We start from the raw sequence: 23582 nt of genomic DNA on the forward strand, positions 1-23582 counted from the left end.
TGCTGTATGAATTCAACTTTTGGAGCGTATAAATGGGTGTCTCAGCGAGAACCTTTTATAAGGTATATGCACAGGAGCACCAATGTTAGTGTCTTTATGGTTAACATAAATAACTGACCATGTTCTTTCAAAAAAGATTTAAAAAGTGTCCAAATACATTCATGGGTTTATTATTAGGTGTCAATATTGATCAGTTATTTTGTTAGCTCAACTGCAGAGTAGTAAGGGAATGAAACAGGTTTGGCCGATGTTTTGAACTTCAATTAAACAATGTTGCTTCAGTAACAATACCCAATTACATATGGTTAAAAAAATTAATCTTCATTTTACACAAAATCCCTATTACTATTATTCCTTTCTTGCGATGGCCTCTCATAGCACTTGCCAAACACATTTTCCAGTCACAGGGCACCAGTCACAAGAAAACGACATGACCTTCCTTTTGAAAGTAACAGTGGTGTTGATAGCTCGACAACTGGCACGAAATATTAGCTTGGCTCAATTGGTAGGGTCTCGCCTCTAGGCCAGATGCAGAGTCGGAGTTCCATTCCAGGAGTTAAGAATTTAAACTAGGTTGTCGTGGCACAGTAGTAAAGGAGGGCTGCTTTGGGATTAATTGCTTAACATCCATCAATTACCCTGGACCTTATTAGAATTTTCTTTTATTATTCATTCGTGGGACTTGGGCATCTCTGGCTGGCCAGCATTAATTGCCTATCCCTAGTTGCCTGAGGGCAGTTGAGTCAACCATAGGTTCCTTCCTATCATCAAAACCCCAAGTCCTCTTCCCAGGATCCCAGTCTTCCCCCGTAATTCTGCCTCCACTATCCAGCCTTTGCTGTACCCTTTCATCCTATCCCTCCACCGTTTCCAGCCTTCGCCTGCCTCCCTTGTCCAGTCTTTACACAGCTTTTACTAATGGCACTCAAGTGAAGTTATGTGAGGTGCCCAAGGAGAAAGCGACATCCATGGAGCTCAGAGCCACGGAAGTGAAGCTTGCCACTTGTATCGTAAAACAGACCGTTCTAATTATCTGCTGGGAGGGCACATCATTCCAGTCAGTTAGCTTTTTAGTGAGCATTTATGAAGTGTAAGTGATTGCAATATAGTTCTCGAAATAATCAGCGGTAAACCTCAGCTAAAGTAGGGAGAACAAATGCTACTGCCAGAATAAATGTCTGGTTGTTCAGAGTACTTTCTCCCGAGTTAGGTTTTGTGGCATTAGAAGTGAAAATTCACTTTGGCTACATGTCCATAAGTTTTTTTTTAATTAAAAACTTACATTTGTATAGCACCTATCACTGGGTGCCTCCCCCATTGGCATTTTTTTTTCAGTTCTCATTTTACAAATGAATAAAACTTGTAAGCCAAATACTGGAATAAACAATGTACTGTTTATCCAGTATACAGACTCTACTGATTAAACTGCGTGCACTCTGGTGCTGAGTTAAAAATACAGTGAGTTTCTCATCAATAATAATTTTTTAATACAGCACCCTTATCAGCTTGGGTTCAAATTTACAAACTGCATAACAGCTGGTTAAATAAGGCAGTAACTCAAAGGAAGCATTTCAAAAATCAATAGTAAGATTTGACATTTACAAAATCGATCTTCAGCACAGCATTACCAGTGTAATTTTATTGCCTCAATACATTATTTGTTGTATTATGTACCAATATGGCAGGGGTACCAGTGTGAAGTCAATGACAAAAAAATAGTGAACATTTATTTAAAGTTACATGGCCTTGTGCCCTGTTCAATATTAATATCAGCAAAACACTGAGAAATAGCTAATACACTGCCATTGTTTAAGAACCAAGGCATCAGTTGCCTTCATACAGAGTATACAACCATCTTTTTGCATACAAGAAAGTGTTTAAAATCTTTCACCATCTCTTCAATTCTTAGCTGACCTGTTGTAGCTTTCATTAGTATTAAGTTTTCCTTTCCATGATAAAGTCTACAAACCTTTGTCCTGCAGTCATCAGTCAAGTCCTCAAAAAGTCAAACCTGCTCATCTCCACACTCGGTCAACCTCACGTTTCACTCCAAGGTTGCTGTCCAATGCAGCACACATTTTTCCATAAGTCGCTGCTTTAATTACGTTATTTCTGTTCTGCTCACAGGATACCCTCAAAGAGCACCCTCCAAGTCACCAATGATTTCTTATGAACATTGCTTTTCCTGCTCACACTTTTTGAAGCTTTAAACACAAAGTCAACCACCTCAGCTTCTTCCTCCCCTTTCTTCTCCCAGGTCTGCTTGGTAACATATATAGTGCTACAAAGATTTCTCCTCGGATCCCTCTTGTTATTTAAAAAAGGTGTTGCCATCAGCCTCCATTGGGCTCTGCAGTCCAACATCAAGCCACTGACAAGGAAAATCCAGATCTTGGTTTTGGGCAATTTGTGTATTAAAAGCCACAAATTAAGTCTACCTTCCCAGGTACCTTTTGAAGAGGACCACAGTTAGAGCTAGAAAGGCTATCTGACTTTGACTGAAGCTTCAATTTTCTCCCATGATGTGTTACCATAGTTTTGTTTGATTATTAGCTGACTCATTACTGTCTGCATTCCAACAACTGAAACAGTGTCACCTCTGGGCTTGAATTCTCTTTCTTCTGTCCAACACAAACTCAACCTCATTCTGAACTCCAATAGCCACCACCTATCTTGGGCGAAATCTCATTCATTTTACTTGCAATCTCCTGATGCAAAGATTTTGTAATTTTCACATACAAATCCTGTATGGGCTTGTCTCCCTAACTTCCATCATTGTCTACAGCCAAATACCCAACCTTTATTTTTATTTAAATTCTTTCACAGGACGTGGCATCTCTTTGCTTGCCCATCTCTAACTGAGAAGGTAGTGGTGAGCTGCCTTTTTAAATTGTTGCAGTCCATGTAAACTAGCTGCTGTTAGGGAGGGAGTTCTGCAATTTTGACCCAGTGACAATGAAAGAACAGCAATATCATTCCAAGTTATGATGGCACGTGGCTTGGTGGGGAACTTGTACCGAGTGCCGTCCCATGCATTTTGTTGTTTTTTTTAAAGTAAAGGCTGCAAGTTTGGAAGGTGCTGTCAAAGGAGCCTTGGTGAGTTGCTTCAGTGCATCTTGAAGATGGTACGTATTGCTGCCCCTATGTAACTGTCGTGGAGGTAGTCAATGTTTAAGCTGGTGAATGGGATGCCAATCAAGCAGGCTGCTTTGTCCTGGACGGTGTCAAGTTTCTTGACCGTTGCTGGAGCTGCACTCATCCAGGCAAGTGGAGGATATTCCATCACACTCCTGACTAGAGTACGGTAGATTGTGGACAGACTTGGGGAGTCAGGAAGTGCTTTACTTGCTGGAACATTAGACATAGACACCTACAGTGCAGAAGGAGGCCATTTGGCCCATCAAGTCTGCACTGACCACAATCCCACCCAGGCCCCATCCCCATAATCCCATATACTTACCCTAGCTATTCTCCCTGACACTAAGGACCTGATTTTACCATTGCATCGCGCCCACTTTTGGGCACAAAAACTTGGTAAAGTTGGACATGAGGCCATTAACACGATCCGTGTCCGCGTCCATGCGGATGCCCATTTTAACGAGGCCCGAAAATGGCCATGATCCAATTTGGCAATTTAAATACATTTGTATGCATTTAAATTTAATTAATGGACTGTCCGTCCCCCTTTACCATCGCGTTCACATGGCCAATTTGGCGCGAAACAGACTTGCTCGGCAAAGCTCTGTTTCAGGCGCTCCAGCTGCTGAAGAATGAGTTCAGAGCTTCCAACGGCTCTCTAACTCAGATTGGTGGTGCGGAGGAGGAGGGGGAGGTGGGCCAGATCATTCTCTGGTGGGGGTTGGGAGGGTGGCAGGAGGGAGGGAGGCCCGGTCATTTTCTGATGGCGGGGGGAGAAAGGGACGTGGAGGAAAAGGCAGGTCAGATGTATCCCTGGTTTCAGATTGTTTTCTGGTGGATGGCAGGTAGGTGGGGAGGGAATAAGGCCAGGTTGTTGTCTGGTGGGGAGGAGGGGGGGTAGGGTGGGCCACTGCCACTATGCAGGTGATCGATGGGGGCAGAGGGTCACAAATCAGTCTGGGTAGTGGCGGGGGGTGTGGATAAGGGGGACAGTTGTATTGTGTTGGTGGGATGATGTCTTTGGGGGGCCATTGCTCCCGCTTTTTGCTCCCAACAGGGGTGCATTTTTCACATTTTTTTTTCTCACTGCGCATGCACAGTTCAAAGCTCCAATCGTTTCGGGCACAATAAGCCCTGCCCACAATGCAGTTCAGACTTGTGATTTTTTTTTCAGGCTAAGTATGTAGTGGGGGGCCTGAAAGCAGATTTCCAAGTCGGGTCTGAATTGCGCCCAAATCCAGCACTTCAAATGAAAATGGTAAAAATCGGGCCCTGAGGGCAATTTAGCATGGCAAATCCACCTAACCTGCACATCTTTGTTCTGTGGGAGGAAACCGGAGCACCTGGAGGAAACCCACGCAGACACAGGGAGAATGTGCAAACTCCCCACAGACAGTGACCCAAGCTGGGAATTGAACCCCCGAGTCCCTGGCACTGTAAGGCAGCAGTGCTAACTACTGTGAAAAGCAAACAACCCTTGTAGCATCCAGTGCCTTCAACCATTTCTTGAAATCACATGAAATGAACCAAATTGGCTGAAGACTGGCATCTGTGATGCTGGTGACCTCCGGAGGAGTCCAGGTGGATCACGCATTCAGCATTTCTGGCTGCAGATGCTTCAGCCTTACCTGATGCAATTCCAGCCTATATTGTATCTTTTGCTCCGCTATCAATAATGAACCTTAGTTCATCTCTTCCGTGTGCTGGAAATTTCTTTCCAAAGCTTGTCTTCCAATTTTCAAATGCCGAAGTTAGCAACCAAATACTTGGTCACCTACCCTTTCAAACCCAAATGCAGATTACTCAAACAGGCTAAAACAGCAGTATGATTCAACCTATTGCCTTCCCATGAATTTGGATTTGAACCTCCTCCTCAGTAGGTGAGAAGGCCCCCAGCGGAAGGCATTGCGGCCTTTCATCAGGCTCCATCATTTGTGACCAAGTGCAATTTTAACCACAGCCATTCAGTGGGAAGCCAAGTTGGCTTTCACACCAGACCAGTCTGGTGGCAGAAGAAATCTGGGCTAGGAAGTGACCCAGAAAAGGTTTTTATTTTCTTGTGACAAAGGAATCTTGCTTCTCGTGCCCAAGCCTCCATCCCCTTTCCCCAACCTTCATGCTCTCCTGAATCCTAACCACATAGTGGGGACTAATGGCAGTCTGTTTTTAATCACATTTCCACCTTCCAGGTCTTAACAGGAGACTTAAAGACTCTAAATACGAGGCCTGCAGGTTAAAATAATGGGGAAGTAGTCATGGAAAAGAACTGGATTCTTTGTCAGCCTGGTAATAGAACTGGGGCTTTTGTCTTCAGCTCCCTCTACTAAAAGCACTTGTGATGCATCAATGGTAAATGCAACGGTAGCAGTATCTTTTGTAAAGTAACATAACATAGTTATTCTGGTCAAACCCAATATTTGCCTTGCAAATTCAGAGTCAAAAACAAACCCTGGTTTCAGTAAAAGCAACTGAAAATGCAAAATGTCAATTTCACTTACGCAATGGCGGGCATGTAGTAGTTAAATTTTTCAAGAAACTGAGTGAGATTACAGGGTTCGTCATATCCAATGTGGCTCATAAGCTCTTCCACGGAGTCCCCTGGTAATTTGATGCCACGTTTTCTAAACATGAGGAAAAAATTCAATTTAGATAAGTTTCCCCAAGTGATTACAGAGCGTTCCATTATGGTCATAATCATTATGAATGGTACAGATTCACGTGAAGCATGTTATTTGTGGCATACCTTAGAGGGAAAAAAAATGTCCAACAGATTACACAACGGACTTAAACTAATAAAATAAACTAATAAAACAGTTACACAGGATATCTAAATCAGCATGGAAACTGCTCCTCTGGTGAAATCTCTCTTTACAAAAAAATAATGAGGAAATGCTGCGTCAAGAGGTTTGTTTTCTTTGATGGGTGGGTGGGAGAGAAAGTGAATATTCTAGTTAAACATACAATAACATAGTACAATCGCGACAAAAACAGAAAAAGCTGAAGAAGCCCGGCAGGTCAGACAGCGTCTGTGGAGAGAGAATAGAACCGACGTTGAGTCGGGAAGGGTCATCAGAGCTCTGATGGAGGGCCGATAGATTTTCCCAAGTCGGATGACCCTTCCAAATTCGAAGCATTGGTTCTATTCCTTCTGTTTGACCTGCTGAGCTTCTCCAGCATTTTCTGTTTTTGTTTCAAATGACAGCATCCACAGTATTTTGCCCTTATGGTACAGTTGCTATTGTATGGGACTGTGATTAATAAAGTTGGGAAAAAAGTTGGGAAAATTATAACCACATTCTACAAAAATGTAGAAAGGTAAATCAATAGCTATTTCAATTTATATCACCTACCTTAGAAAATTACCCAAAATGTTTCACAGAGGGAGGGGTGACCAGAATAAAATAGGCTCTGATCCAAAATTAGGAAGGACGTGCAAAAGCTTGGTCGAAGGAAAGAGGGAGAGGTGGACAGGCAGAGAATGGTTAAGGGAAGAAACTCACTGTAGAATCTAAATGTAGGGGTTTGGATGTGTTGATGTCCAAAGGGACCTGGCTGCCTTTGTTCACAAGGCACTAAAAGAACAAAAGAAATAGGAGCAGGAGTAGGCCATCTAGCCCTTCGAGCCTGCCCCGCCATTCAATGAGATCATGGCTGATCTGAAGTGAATCAGTTCCACTTTCCCGCTTTCTCCTCATAATCCTTAATTCCCTTGTCTGTCAAAAACCTATCTAACCGTGACTTAAATATATTCAATGAGGTAGCCGCCACCACTTCAATGGGCAGAGAATTCGAGATTCACAACCCTTTGAGTGAAGAAGTTCCTCCTCAACTCCGTTCTAAACTGCCCACCCCTTATTTTGAGGCGGTGTCCTCTAGTTCTGTTATCCTTTCTAAGCGGGAAGAATCTCTCTACCTCTACCCTATCTAGCCCCTTCATTATCTTGTAAGTCTCTATAAGATCCCCCCTCAGCCTTCTAAACTCTAACAAGTACAGACCCAGTCTGTTCAATCTCTCTTCATAAGCTATAATAAGCTATATACGCAGGTGCAGCAAACAATTAGGAAGGCAAATGGCACACTGGCCTTTCTTGCAAATGGCTTTAACTACAAACACACAGAAGATATCTTGCTTTTGATTATGTAGAGCTTTGGCGAGACCACACCTGGAGTATTGCATACAGTTTTGATTTCTTTATCCAAGAAAGGACATACTTGCTACACAGAGTGTGCAAGAGAGGTTCACTAAAATAATGACAGCGGATGAATGAACACCGCTCGACAATCACCAGGCAGGACTGTTCTCTTCCTGTTGGGGAAGACTTCAGCAGTCATGGGCATTCGGCCTCTGATCGTCGGGTAAGCGTTTTCCCAGGCAGCCTTCACGGCACGTGACAACGCAGAATCACTGAACAGAAACTGATAGTCACGTTCCGCACAAGGACGACCTCAACTAGGATCTTGGGTTCATGTCACACTATCTGTAACACCCACGACTTGCCTGGGCTTGCAAAATCTCACTAACTGTCCGGTCTAAAAACAATATACACCTCTTTAACTGGTGCTTAATGCTCTCTCCATTCACATTATCTGTACCTTTGAGACTTGATTACCTGTAAAGACTCACATTCCAACCATTATTTTGTAAATTGAGTTTGTGTCTTTATATGCCCTGTTTGTGGACAGAACTCCACTCACCTGACGAAGGAGTAGCAAGCACTCCAAAAGCTAGTGGCTTTTGCTACCAAATAAACCTGTTGGACTTTAACCGGGTGTGTCTAGAACCAGGGGATAGTCAATCTGCTAACATCAAATGTTATTGCTAACATCAAATGTTATTGTGGAAACTAAAAGGTCATGGTGTAAGGGGACATATATTGGCATGATTGACTAGCTAACAGGAAATAGAGGGTAGCCATAAATAGGTCTTTTCTGACTGGAAGATTGTACCAAATCATGTGCTAGGGCTAAATGTTTTACAATTTATATAAATGACTTGGATAAGTAGCCAGAAGTATGGTTGTTAAATGCGCTGATGCTACCAAGATAGGTTAAAAAGAAGTTATGAAGAGGACAGAAGACAGAAGGAGGCTGCAAGGGATCATAGGTTAAGCAAGTGGACAAAGATGTGGCAAATTGTGAAATTGGCCATTTTGGTAGAAAGAATAAAAAAAAGCATATTATCCGAGTGGTGAGAGACTGCAGAGCTCCGGGATACAGGGGGATCTGAGTATTCACAAAAGCCTAGTGTGCAGTTACAGTAAGTAATTAGGAAAGCTAATAGAAAGGCTATTATTTTCATGAGGGAAGTTATGCTTCAGTTGCCAGGACACTGGTGAGACCATGTTTGTAGTACTGGGTACAATATTACTCTCCTTATTTAAGTAAGGATGTAAATACATTCAAAGCAGTTCAGAGAAGGTTTACAAAACTAATATAAGGAATGGGCGGAATGTCTCATGAGGAAAGATTGGTCAGGCTAGAGATGACTTGATTTAAACATACAAAGATCCTGAAGGGTCTTGACAGAATGGATGTGAAAAGGATATTTTCTCTTGTGGGAGAATCTAGAACTAGGGGTCACCCATTTAAAACAGAGATGGGGAGATTTTTTTTCCCACTGGAGGATCTTTGGAACTTCCTTCCTCAAAAGATGGCAGAGGTAGAGTCTTAGGTGTGTTTAAGACAGAGGTAGGTAGATTCTTGATAAACAAAGGGATGAAAGGTTATTGGGAGTAGGCAGAGTAAGAAGTCTCATAACATCGGGTTAAAGTCCAACAGGTTAATTTGGAATCACGAGCTTTTGGACTTCTGCTCCTGCCTCAGGTGTGTAGAGAGTTGGGTTCATAAACATGGCAAATATTCACAAAGACACAATTGAAAGATAATAGTTGGAATGCAATTAACTGTAAAGGCTCACATTCCAACCATTATCTTGCAATTGCATCTCTGCCTATATATGCCGTGGTTATGAACCCAACTCTCCACTCACCTGACGTAGGAGCAGAAGTCCAAAAGTTCCTGATCCCAAATAAACCTGTTGGACTTTAACATGGTGTTTTAAGACTTCTTACTGTGTCCACCCCAGTCCAATGCCAGCATCTCCACGTTATGGAGTTCTGGAGATGAGTCATATGGACTCAACATTAATTCTGTTTCTTTCTCTACAGGTGCTGAGAGACCCAAGTCTTTCCAAAATTCTCTATTTTAATTTCAGTTTTCCAGCATCTGCAGTACTTTACTTTCATTCAACTATTCAGGAACTCATCAAGACCACGCCTTCCTACCACATGACCACTACTATTGGACAGACAAGGGCATCACCACTTGGAAGTTCATCTCCAAGCCACACAACACTGGAACTTGTAAATATGTTGCTATTCCTTCACAGTCACTGTAACTCCCTTCTTAACAACATTGATGCTATTTAGGCTATTAAAATCAACAGTACTACATGTCCAATCTAGTTTGCAGTAGTCATGTGACCTTTGACATGCACGCTCTGTAGGCAGACATTTTTACAGTTTAATAAAGATCCCACACTTAAGAAAGATACTAAGAAGCATTGCCGTCTTTGAACTCAAAACACAGAGTGGGAAACAACATAGCGTTTTGAAAACCTGGAAATGCTGCAAAGAAGCCACAACGCAGAACAATATACAGAAATGTTCAAATCTACTAAAAATCTGAAAAAGCACAAGAGAAAGCAACACAATCAAAAACTGCAAGTAAAATACTGAGCGGGTTAACATGGGATAAGATGGCTGTTAACCCTCCCCCTCCCTACTTCGGCAGAAACGAAAGGTGACAGAACTAGGTAGAGACTGGGGTGTCAGTGTGATGACAGTGAGGCAGGCCTTGGAGCAACCATAATGCAGCCAGGATAACCAGTCGCAATTGCATCCCAGGGCACTAACACACACAGAATGATGGCAAGCTCACTATAGTTAAGAAAACCCACCAAAGCCTCTACTTTCTCAGAGATTAAGGAAATTCGGTATGTCCGCTACAACTCACACCAACTACTACAGATGCATCACAGAAAGCATTCTTCCTGGTTGTATCACAGCTTTGTATGGCTTCTGCTCTATCCAAGACCCCAAGAAATTACAAGAGGCCATGAACGAAGCCCAGTCCAAAACGTAAACCAGCCTCCCAACCATTGACTGTCTACACTTCCCATTGCTTTGGCAAAGCATAACTAAGGACCCCACGCACTCCAAACATTCTCTCTTTCACCTTCTTCCATCGGGAAGAAGATATAAAAGTCTAAGGACACGTTCCAACCGACTCAAGAACAGCTTCTTCCCTGCTGCCCTCAGACTTTCGAATGGACTTACCTTGCATTAAGCTGATCTTTCTCGACACCCTAACCATAACTACAACACAACATTCCGCACTCTCTCCTTTCCTTCTCTGTGAATGGTATGCTTTATCTGTATAGCGTGCAAGAAACAATACTTTTCACTGTATACCAAAACATTTGACAATAATAAATCAGATCAAATCAAAGCTCAGATCGAGTGCGAGTGCCTAGCTATTGTTTTTGCTTGTGATCATTCTTATCAATGTCTGCTTGGCAGAGACAAGGTAACACTGGAATCCAACCACAAACCTCTTCAAAGCATTTTTCTCACATCACTACCATCTGTCCAAAGCGTCTGCAAAGAATGTTTTTCATTTGCAGAGATGTCATCTGGACATGACAGACAACCAAGGAAAACTACGTGCATCACAGATATACTGTTGAGAGCAGCACCCCCCACAAGGAAAATTGAGGATGCAGCAGCAGAATGTGAAGTTCACAGATTCCCAGGAAGCAGCAGCAGCTCAACATGATCTGGAAGTCAACCCAGCAGAGACTTTGAATCTGGCAAGCACAGCAAGACGCAACTCTCCAAGTGATACAAGAATTAACCATGGAAAGATGGCCTGAGAGTTTCAAGGACGCACCTATGATCACAAGAGTATATTGGGCATAACCAGGATGAATTGACATTGTAAAATAGCATCCTGTACACGGAAAACAGCCACTCGCCTGAGGAAGGAACAGCATTCCGAAAGCGCCAAATAAACCCGTTGGACTTTAACCTGATGTTGTGAGACTTCCTCCAAGGAAAATAGAATCATCACTGAGAAGATGAGGAGAGATGCTGAAACACATCTCTGCAAGCCATCAAGGAATTCAATTGAGTCTGAGAAAGGATATGGAAGTGCTCAACTGGCCAAACATAAGCAATTAAATTAAAGACCACATCAGCCATTAGGTTGTAAGAAGTAATAAGCCAAACAAGCTTGAGTGCTGTTAACAATACACGAGGTCCCAGACAGACCATGGATGAAGCCAGAAGTAGACCTCTTCACTGTAACAGCAATTGGGTATCTTGTCACTATAAGATAGGATTCTAACTACTGGGAGTTAGACAAGAGAAATAGTAGAGTGCCTAAAATCACACTTCAGTCATTCTAATGAATGACAATGCTCCTTAGTTCATGAGTAAAGAATTTGTCCGCTTCACAAAGAGTTGAGAAGCTCAACACAATACATCATCTCCACACTATCCCCAGTCAAATGGAAAGGCTGGGGTGGCAGCAAAAAAAAATCACCAAAAGAACAATTGAGAGGTCTGGCAAATCAAGCACAAGTGTTTACAATACATTCTCAAGAGAAGAAACACACCAACTGAAGGCATGGAGAGTAGTCCAGTCCAAAAACTAAATGTCACACTGCACTCAAACTATTCTTACAACAGAAAGAAAAAGCTACTAAAACCAGAAGTAGTGACAGACGTGTGTGAAAAAAATTTAAGGTGAAATAGCAGAAAGCCAAGTTTCATTTGGACAAGACTGCTAAACCATTGCCAGGGCTAATCATTGGAGAGCTAGACAGGATGAAAATCGTCAACGATCTCAACAGAAGTCAGCCCACGAGCTAACTTGGGATGTACATAGAGAAATGCTCACCTCAATCATACTTGATAGATACGAACAACGAAATACCCTTCTTCTCAGGCAGTATCTTGGAATTAAGGATGCAACTGCAGGAATACATGAACAACTAGTGCAGCTGTTCCTTCACCATAGTCAGCCAGTCAGGGGGAAGGTATCTCACTAGCTGGACTGAGTGCAGAACTACCATCAATTGCAGAGATCCACTGGTCCCCAACAATGGCAATGGACAAACAACAGTTACCATGGCAAGAAGTGCCATGGAAACAACAGTCTCTGGACAAGGAACATCACCACGACAATCAATGACAGTACCACTAAGAAACCTGCACAATTTAATGTGGGCCATGCTGGTACAGAGACTGGCTAGTAAAGCAAACAGCTGTTAATAAGGACATAAGAAATAAGAGCAGGAGTAGGCCTGCCCCGCCATTCAATAAGATCATGGCTGATCTGAAAGTGGTTCAGTTCCACTTACCCGCCTGCTTCCCATAATCCTTAATTCCCTTATCGAGCAGAAATCTACCTACCCATGACTTAAACATATTCAACGAGGTAGCTCCCACCGCTTCCACGGGCAGAGAATTCCAGAGATTCACTACCCTCCGAGAGAAGCAGTTCCTCAACTCTGTTCTAAACTGACACCCCCTTATTTTGAGGCTATGTCCTCTAGTTCTTGTTTCCTTTCTAAGTGGAAAGAATCTCTCTGCCTCTACCCTATCTAGCCCCTTCATTATCTTATATGTCTATAAGATCACTCCTCAGCCTTCTAAACTCCAATGAGTACAGGCCCAATCTACTCAATCTCTCCTCATAAGCTAACCCCCTCATCTCTGGTATCAACCTGGTGAACCTTCTCTGTATTCCCTCCAAGGCCTCATCAGTACCTTGTACAATTGCTTGTTTTTATCGTCCATTCCCCTCGCGATAAAGGCCAACATTCCATTTGCCTTCTTGATCACCTGCTGCACCTGCAGACTGATTTTTTGCAATTCATGCACAAGGACCCCCAGGTCCCTCTGCACAGTAGCATGTTGTAATTTTTCATTGTTCAAATAATAGTCCATTTTACTATTATTCCTTCCAAAGTGAATAACCTCACACTTGCCCACTGTTCTTGCCAATGCACAAGAACAGTGGGTGCATGGTGAGTAACTTGGGTAATTCACAGTTACACATGATCATGCATGCAAATTTGTCATTTATTCATCAAGAAAAAGGGGATGTTTGTATATTTTGTCAGTTATGGAAATGGGAATATTTGGATTTTGAAACGTAACAGCACGTGTCCTACCTGGCTTGCCATAGTCATGTGACCACCACCAGGCAGAACTTCTTCTGTAAACTGACATTTTACATTAGCTCAATAAAGGCTTGCACTGCAGTCTTTAAACGTGAAATAGTGGGTGCGCTATACCTCAAAGCACATCATCACCTTTTCAAGGGCAAGTAGAGATCAGCAATAAATACTGATCTAGCCAATGATATCCACATCCCAGGAATGAAAATAGAAATTCGCAAGAACATTTTAAAATCTTGTTTCAAGAGGCAAACCCCTTGTCTGTCAAGATGAGGGGAATAAAGAATCACTGTTTAAAATACCAGCCTCAGCCAATATCAACACAAAACCTAATCACTGGATTTAACTGACCATAAAACACTCCACCCATTTAGTGTTACATAATGCTTCCTGAAATTTGACCTCCACACGCCTTGGCTCATATATCCACCCGTATAAAATAGGCAGTCAGAGTTATGGAGAGCTGGGACGTTGCCAAAATGCTGTTAGAAAGCCCACTTTTAACTTGTCAGATGAAGTTGCTTTTCCTCTGCTTGCACTTGGTGGCCATTATTCAGCTATAAACAAACAGTTCTGTCTACATTTTCCCCACACATTCTACCTACAGTTTTCTGGAATCTGCCATAGAATTCCTATACCATTTATCTGGTGACACTTGCTCCCAATCCTTTAGAAAAGCATGTTCAGCATACAATTTCAAAGCAACAAAATCTCTTGTTCTGTTGGAACTCTGTTTGATCTTGCTTGCTCCATTCTCTAGAACGGTAATGTTGCTGTTTATTAAACTGATTGCCCTTTGTGAAAACTGGAGCTTAACATGCTTTCTCAGAGTCGAATGGGATTGTGGTCGTTGCAGACTCAAAGGGCCATGTGGCCTCTTTCCGCACTGCAGGGTTTCTATGATCCCCCTGATGCCCAAGGCCAGTCCCAGTGCCTTGGTCGCTCCAGCTAATCATAAAAGGAAAACTTTTCTTTAAAAATTCACAAAGCTATAGCTGGAAGTTATTTAAATAGAGATTCTGATCTGCAATCGAGGTAAGGACATTTTGAAATGTTATTTCATCTTTACGTTTCAGTATCATAGAATCCTACAGAGCAGAAGGAGGCCAAGTGGCTCATTGAGTCTGCACCAACCCTGCACAATCCCACCCTGCCCTATCCTCATAACCTCATGTATTTACCTTAGCTAGTACCCCTGACACTAAGGGGCAATTTAGCATGGCAAATCCAAATAACCCGCACATCTTTGGACTGTGGGAGGAAACCCGAGCAGTTACAGAGAGAATGTGCAAACTCCACACAGACAGTGTCCCAAGCCAGGAATTGAACCCATGTCCCTGGTGCCGTAAGACAGCAGTGCTAACAACTGTGCCACCTTTGCCACACCCTGCTGTATCTTTTGCGTACTGCCATTATCCAGGCACGGGCACAAATACATGCTTATTTACACGTGTGTGAACAACATATCTACCACAACAGCAAATCTGTCTCCAGGAAGCTGGATACTGCGTGTAATAAAAACAGAAAATGCTGGATAGACTCAGCAGGCCCAGTGACATTTGTGGAGAGAAACAGAATTAACATTTTGATCTAAAAATGGTTTTTCTAAAGAACTGGCTGTGGAAGCAAATTTTGGTAAGCATCTTGTTTAACGACAAAAGTGAGATGGAAAGCAATGAAGGTGAACGCAGTAAAAGAGAAATCCCGTCAGACAGGAGTAGTTCTTCTTCAAGGAATGCATTCCTGGAAGAGAAATAGTGGTGAATTAAATACGCAGATGAAAGTAAAATTCTGAGGATGCTATAGATCTGAAATAAAAACAGAAAACATTGATAAACTCAGCAGGCCTGGCAGCATCTGGGGAGAAAAACAGTTAACATTTGGAATTCTCCCACAGCACCCGCCATGGGAATTGTAGTGGTGGGGGGGGGCGGGGTGGAGGCGCGGTGCAGACCACGCAAAGGTCCATTGACCTCTGGTGGACTCTGCGGCTTTGAGGCGAACTCGGACGGACAATCTCGCCCAACATTTCAGACCTACATGATCCATCATAACTGTGTTCTTCACTATCCTTCTACAGGACTACAAATTTGGCATGGTGCACAAGTGAAGCATATAAGAAACAGATCATCATCAACACACCTACCACCGCAGTTTGCTTTGAATTTAGTCTGAAGTCATGAGACTTCATGGAATTGTGTGGTTACTGTACACTTTGACTACATGTTCAGTCTTGGTTGCATCATTCTGTGTAACCTTTCATCCATCCATGATGACATGCACAGCTGACAGAATCCAGGATTTATAGTTTTGCCTGTAACCTGGCAGGTTGCTATTTTTAAGAATGAAATGTTTCAAATTTATACTTGTTCATGGGATGTGGGCATTGCTGGCTGGGCCAACATTTATTGCCCATTCCTCAGGGCGTTTAGCAACCACATTGCTGTGGACCTGGAGTCACGTGTAGGCCAGCCCAAGCAAAGACAGCAAATTTCCTTCCTTGAAGGACATTAACAAACTGGATGATTTTTTTTTTTAAAAACAATCAACAATGGCTTCATGGTCACTTCGAATTCTAAATTTTTACTGAATTCAAATTTCGCCATCTGCCATGGTGGGATACGAACCCTAGCCCCCCGAGCATTACCCAGAGTTTCTGGATTAATAGCTCAGCGACAATACCACTATGCCACTGTTTCCCCTGAAATAGGGAGAATGGAATAATTTCACACACAAAGGAAAGAATGAATAATGGCACATTATACATTCTGCCTGTCAGCAGCGATCATATGATCTCCTAATTCTCCAAGGTAATGATTTGTCCTTCCTCTATTTATATATTGATTTCATACAAATGCACAGCATTTAAACAACTGAACAAGCAATAAAACCTGGCTGTATGCATTTAAATGAAACACTGTACACTCATCAAGTTAGAAAATCGACTATTACATTTCTGCAAATGAGCAATGTCCATTCAGAAAATTTACAATCACCATCGACTGTAGTGGTAGTACAATTATGATAATTAACTATTCAGTACCACTTTGCTATTTCTACAGCCAATGCAGTCAGTGTCGGGAAACTAGTGTAGCATAAGTAATTGCATAAACTAAGGGAATGAACATGACAGATTTAATATGAAAATGGTAGTAGAGAAAATAATGGGACTTATGGTGTGCAAATCCCTATGACCAGATTATCTTCATTCTAGAGTATTGCAAGTAATGAGAGAAAATTGCAGGCATATTGTCATAATTAGCCAAAGTTCTCTCGATTCAGAAATTGCATATTTCATTTAAAAAACATCATGTCACTTCATGATTGAAGGAGGAAAGAGTGTAGAACATACATAACTACAGATTTTCAAGTATGGGGAAGTTACTGCAATACATCAGAGACAAGGTGCGTGTTTGATCATGCATTAGCCAATCAAAACAAATCAGCATAGATTCGTGAATGGTCAGTCATGTTTGACTAATTTGATAAAGTTTTCTTAGCGTGGTGAATCCGGGAGTGTCTACTGATATCGTCTATTTCATTTTTATTATTCATTAGTGTTACAAGTAGGCTTAAGTTAACACTGCAATGAAGTTACTGTGAAAATCCCCTAGTTGCCACACACCAGCACCTGTTCGGGTACACAGAGTGAATTTAGCATGGCAAATGCACCTAACCAGCATGTCTTTCAGACTGTGGAAGCAAATCAGAGCACCCAGTAGAAATCCACACAGACACAGGGAGAGCGTGCAGACTCCACACAGACAGTGATTCAAACCGGGCATCAAACCCAGGTCCCTGGTCCTGTGAGGCAGCAGTGCTCACTGCTGTACTATCGTGCCGCCTCCTATATGATCTTTCAGAAGTCATTTGATCTGGCTTTATAAGAGAAATTATTGGGAAAAAATAAAAAGATGCAGAGACCCACAGATAACATGATTACCTGAGTCAGTAATTGGTTGAGATGTACGACAGAGATTGGAGTCAAAGGAAATGTATTCTCATTGGTATGTTGTGACAAGTGGTGCTCCCCAGGGATCTATGACTATTACTTCACTTTAAATATTGACTTGGATGAATGAAAAGTTGTGTATCCAAAATTGCAAGTTGCACTGTTAAGAGCCACATTAAATGAATAGATAAAAAGGAGGAAGTTACAAAATGACAGACAGACAATGAATATCAGGAAAATGAAGGAAAATAGTGTTCCAACTTGAATCCGTGAAAGGCAAATTGGAATATTTTCTTAGCAAGAGACTCAAATTCATGGAAAAGCAATGGAAATGTCCATGTCGACATTACTAAAAGCCGGTGTACAGGTTCTATAGATGGAGGGGGAAGAGCCTCGGGGCAAACAAATTGAGAACCCCTTCTCAATTGAGTTAAACAAGAATCCACCACTCCTAAACTTATTTCAACCCATGTGACAAATACGAAAAAGTTGCTTTGATTTACAATGTGTAAACAACTTACTTGCCAAAATATAAAATTGTCTCAGGTTTTATAGCCCCATCAAGATGAAGATGAAGTTCCACCTGTAATGAAAAACAAATGATAATTTGGTTAGATATATAGTTCCTACAAATATGGAACAGGATAACTCTGGTTATCACTGAGTTTAAGCCAGTAATACATTTAAAAAAGTGTGCTTCTCTACTCATCTCACTCGTTAAGTTTTCACATGGTCTTTAAAATTTTTGATAGCTTCTGAGCACAGTGATGCTCAGAGCATCTTCTGATCATGAATAAAAATGCAAAGATAATGTACTTTAATCCTAAAACAATAAGGTTAATTCTTCCTACTGCTCTGCAATTATTTGCTCATTGAATTGGCAAATCATAATTGCATTCTACGCTTTCTACAGGAACATTTATTTTAACTATTGAGCAATATGAGCAATTTATCGCATTTACACAAGTTGGTTGTGTAAATTTAGCATTATACTAAACGACAAGAGGTTCCATGTGGCAGCACGGTGGCACAGTGGTTAGCGCTGCTGCCTCACAATGCCAGGGACCCCAGGTTCGATTCTTGACTTAGGTCACTATCTGTGCACTGTCTGCAAATTCTCCCTGTGTCTGCGCGGGTTTCCTCCAGGCGCTCCAGTTTCCTTCCAAAATACAAAAGACATGATTGTTAGATGCATCAGCCTTGCTAAATTCTCCCTCAGTGTATCTAAACAGGCAGACTGTGGTGACTAGGGGACTGTCACAGTAACTTCATTGTAGCCTACTTGTGACACTAATAAATAAACTCAAAAATTTATAGGTCAGGAGAATTTATAGGCTTGAGAGGGCTGAGATCATAGATGGTGCAATACTTAGCAGAAAATAACAGACAGGAGCAGCCTAACTTACTAACCTATCATGATTGGAAGGAGGAATATGTAGACATTATTGTGCATCACCCTAGCTACTTTATACAATTATATGTTAAATGCACTGATGACATGATAGCGGTTTTGGACGTTTCTGACAGTTCAAAAACAGACAAAGTTCAACACTCCTTGCATGTATAAACATTCCAGCCAAGCCAACACAAAGGATGGTGGACAAGACATTTACACTAACCAGTTAAGGACAAAGGCAGTGCTATCTGTGACTCTATCTCCAACATTTTACGAGTGGTTTGCACAAAACACAATAGGGTTTAACCAGGGGCCTCTTTGGTTGAATAGCTCGACCTGAAACCACCCTATCACATGATCGAGACTTATCCTGTTTGAATTATTTTAATTATGCAGCTTTTGAATTCTATAGTCAGTTGCAACTTAACCTCTTAGAGAAAGCCAGACTTTAGGTTTGCAGCCTGCCCCTCTTGAAGTCTGATCTTCAGGAAGAACCCTGTATTTTGCCTACAAAGTGAACTAATTTCCAAGATACAAGAATACTTTGCTACATCTTCAACAGAATCAACCTGCAGACAAGTTCTTAGGCCCAAGACGAGAAATTCTATCAGAAGCCACCTGAAATGACCTTCCTTGGACATCGACTTGCTGGACGCTGGGCTCTGGCAAAACCATAATTCTTATTTTTATCATGGTCTTTGCCCTGAAGCCTTTAAAGTTAAAATGTTATTTATTTATTCGTCACAAGTAAGGCTTATATTAACACTGCAATGAAGTTACTGTGAAATTCCCCTAGTCACCACATTCCAGCGCCTAACCAGACTGAAAGGAAACCGGAACACCCGAAGAAAACCCACGCAGACACGGGGAGAATGTGCAAACTCCACACAGTGACCCAAGCCCAGAATTGAATCCAGGTCTCTGGCAGCTGAGGGGCAGCAATGCTGACCACTATGCCACGCCCAAGTGCTTGGAACAGCTGAAATGCAGGCTGCTTTTAAACTAATCAGGAAGGGAGCATGACCCTGTACAAATTACCTTCTACAAACAAATCCAGTTAGCACCACGGCTCGTTCTCGCTCTCTCTCTCTGGCTCACGTGTTCGGCTGCTAAAAGCAACAGCTGCACGCAAAATCCCGCTGTAAATCCGGCTTAGACAAATTTCACATCACCATTCTAAAGACGAGTTGAAAATTGCGCGAAAATAAACGCATGCAACAGGATATGCCCAGATTAAACAAAATGCAATGGCAGAATTCTGTGATTTTTTTGCAATGCTAATGATTTAATACAATCGATTGTCACCCTCATCTCGGAAGGAAAGGACGCTGTTCAAGGATTTATAATCTTGTTTAAGTGAACCTGAAAATTAATTCACCCCAATAAATAAAACAATTTCAATTTTAGCTGTGGGAAGAGAAAAAGTATTGTTTTAACTGCTGGGAAGGTAGGGAGAGATTTGGGATTAGAATTAAATATGCTGACTTCCGATTTAAAACCAGCATTTGCAATTATCACTCACACTTGATTGCAGATAGTCTCTTAAACAACGATTATTGAACGGAAACTTGATCTGTTCTAGGATATGAAAGTTCTTGACATTTCACTGGCACCCCGCCGCGTTACTTCCCGTTGCAATTACTGACGAGATCTTCGTTCACTGTTAACATATCCATTAGACAAGGACTACAAGCCGAGAACCAAAATTTTTAAAAAATGCCCCTATTCCTGCCTTGCTCAACTCAAGCCACCCAAAATTAACAAAGGTTGAGCGAGCGACTGGCAGTGGTTCACTGCGAGTGATAGACTCCCATTGTAATCAAAGCAATTCCTGCTGTGAAATTACCAAACGCGAAGGACAACATTATTCAGGGCACAAGCGAACCAAATATTAATTTCAGGCAAAAAACGGCCACCATGATTTTACTTTATGTTTGCAACGAGAGCCGGCGGGGAAGGGGGTTGGATTTATAACATTACGATGAAAAACAGTGAAGCTTTTCTCTGCCTGCTCGCGATTTCTTACCCTGGCTTTGTTGAATGTCTGTATATTGTTTGTTGAGTTTTGTGCCATGTTGGAGATTACTTTTGTTTTCTTCCCCCACCCCAAGTGAGTTTGACAGCTTCACATATAGAAACAGAGAGAGATAGAGACTCGCAATCCCCGTTTTTTTCCGGGCAACCAATAACCCGAATTCCTGCGGCCCCTGCACATTTTATAGACTTCTAGTCCCGCCTTGGCTCCGCCTGCAAAAACTAGCACTCCTCTCTTATCTGTCACTAATCCCGCACTGCCTTCCGCAGACACATACGCTGCCTCGTACCACACTCTGGCTCATTCACAAACGCCGGGGGCGCTTTTCTCACACCAGTTCCACCACAAACAAAAAGTCAGGTCATCACCGGAATGCAAGGGCATTCTCTCAAACGTATCCCTGACGTCCACTACTGCGAGGATAAAGGGCTAGAGTGAAGCAGTTTGGACTGAGTTACTGCCGGGAGACATCCAGGGTTTAAGACTCAGAACCGAGCCCTCAATAGCTACCCTCATCAATGCGTGGCTCTTTCTTCCAACTATGTCCCTCCCCCTGAGCCGCTCGCCTGGCTCCTCAACATATGCATCTCTTAATCTGGCAATGAGGGAAACAAAGGGTGATTTTAACCAACCCCCACCCAATAAAACAATCAACTTCAAGGCTGCTGTGTTTCTGCATGCTATAGTTTGAACCTGATCTTTCAGGTACACAAGCAGGACACCTTGGGGTGGAAGCAATGAGGCTCTTTAAACATGATGTGCAGATGCAGGTGCTGGACTGGGGTAAACAGAGTAAGATGTCTCACAACGCCAGGTCAAAGTCCAACAGGTTTATTTGATAGCAAAAGCCACTAGCTTTCGGAGAGCTGCTCCTTTGTCAGGTAAGCGTTCACAAACAGGGCATATTAAGACACAAACTCAATTTACAAAATAGTGTTTGGAATGCGAGTCTTTATAGGTAATCAAGTTTTAAAGGTACAAACAGTGTGAGTGGAGAGAGCATTAAGCACAGGTTAAAGAGATGTGTATTGTCTCCAGACAAGACAGTTTGTGAGATTTTACAAGCCCAGGCAAGTTTTGGGGGTTACAGATAGTGTGACATGAACCCAAGATCCCAGTTGAGGCCATCCTCATGTGTGTGGAACTTGGTTGTCAATCTCTGCTCAGCAACTCTGCATTGTCGTGTGTCATGAAGGTCACCTTGGAGAATACTTACCCGAAGATCAGAGGCCAAGTGCCCGTGACTGCTGAAGTGTTCCCCAACAGGAAGAGAACAGTCTTGCCTGGTGATTGTCGAGCAGTGTTCATTCATCCGTTGTCATAGCATCTGCATGTCTCCCCAATGTACCATGCCTCGGAACATACTTTCCCGCTATTTATCAGGTAGACAACGTTGGCCAAGTTGCAAGAGTATGTACAGTGTACCTGGTGGATGGTGTTCTCACGTGAGATGATGGCATCCATGTTGGTGATCCGGCACATCTTCCAGAGATTGCTGTGTCAGAGTTGTGTGGTGTTGTGGTCACTGCTGTCCTGAAGACTGGGTAGTTTGCTCTGGACAAAGATCTTTTTGAGGTTGTGCGGTTGTTTGAAGGCAAGAAGTGGGGGTGTGGAGATGGCCTTGGCGAGATGTTTGTCTTCTTCAATGACATGTTGAAGGCTCCGGAGAAGATGTCGTAGCTCCTCCGCTCCGGGGAAGTACTGGATGATGAAGGGTACTCTGTCCGCCGTGTCTCGTGTTCGTCTTCTGAGGAGGTCAGTGTGGTTTTTCGCTGTGGCACGTCAGAATTGTCGATCGATGAGTCGAGCACCATATCCCATTCTAATGAGGGCATCTTTCAGTGTCTGGGAGTGTTTGTTGTGATTCTCCTCATCTGAGCAAATCCTGTATATACAGAGGGCTTGTCCATAGGGTGTTTTTTTTAATGTGTTTAGGGTGGAAGCTGGAGAAGTGAGATTATCAGTGGGCTTGCGGTACAGTGAAGTGCTGAGGTGACCATCCTTAATGGAGATGCGTGTGTCCAAGAATGCCAAGAGTAGTTCCTGGTGAGTCTGATGGTGGGATGGAACTTGTTGATGTCATCATATAGTTGTTTCAGTGATTATTCACCATGAGTCCAAAGGAAGAAAATGTCAGTGCTGTATCTAGTGTATAGCATCAGTTGAAGATCCTGTGCAGTGAAGAGGTCTTGTTCAAACCTGTGCATGAAGATGTTGGCATACTGAGGTACGAATTTGGTCCCCATGGCACCTCCAGACACTGAAAAATGCCCTCATGAGAACAGGATATGGCGCTCGACTCAGCGATCAACAATTCCAGTGCAAAAAAATGCACCAACCTCCTCAGAAGACAAACACAGGACACAGCGGACAGAGTAGCCTTCTTCGTCCAGTACTTCCCTGGAGCAAAGAAGCTACGACATCTTCTCCGGAGCCTTCAACATGTCATAGATGAAGGCGAACATCTCGCCAAGGCCATCCACACACCCCCACTTATCCACACATCCACACACCCTACCTTCAAACAACTGCACAACCTCAAAAAGACTTTTGTCCACAGCAAACTACCCAGCCTTCAGGAGAACAGTGACCACGACACCACACAACTCTGTCACAGTAACCTCTGCAAGATGTGCCGGATCATCGACACGGATGCCATCATCTCGTATGAGAACACCATCCACCAGGTACACGATACATATTCTTGCAACTTGGCCAATGTTGTCTACCTGATACATAAGAACATAAGAACATAAGAAATAGGAGCAGGAGTAGGCCATCTAGCCCTTCGAGCCCGCCCCGCCATTCAATAAGA

At 42.6% G+C, this 23582-nt stretch overlaps 1 protein-coding gene across 1 annotated transcript in view; it reads right to left on the reverse strand.

Annotated features, from left to right (window-relative positions):
• Nucleotides 1-20943, reverse strand: part of ada (adenosine deaminase) — a 66345-nt gene extending 45402 nt beyond the window's left edge. Inside the window, exons 1-3 of the mRNA XM_080204947.1 lie at nt 20759-20943; nt 17858-17919; nt 5637-5759 (exon numbers count right to left, since the gene is read on the reverse strand). Coding sequence (XP_080061073.1) covers nt 5637-5759; nt 17858-17919; nt 20759-20806 — 233 coding nt within the window. The 5' untranslated portion in view covers nt 20807-20943. The remainder of the gene's footprint in view (nt 1-5636; nt 5760-17857; nt 17920-20758) is intronic.
• Nucleotides 20944-23582: the final 2639 nt, after the last annotated feature.

Source organism: Carcharhinus amblyrhynchos, chromosome 16, assembly GCF_965287045.1.
Source record: "Carcharhinus amblyrhynchos chromosome 16, sCarAmb.v2.hapA, whole genome shotgun sequence".
NCBI lineage: Eukaryota > Metazoa > Chordata > Chondrichthyes > Carcharhiniformes > Carcharhinidae > Carcharhinus > Carcharhinus amblyrhynchos.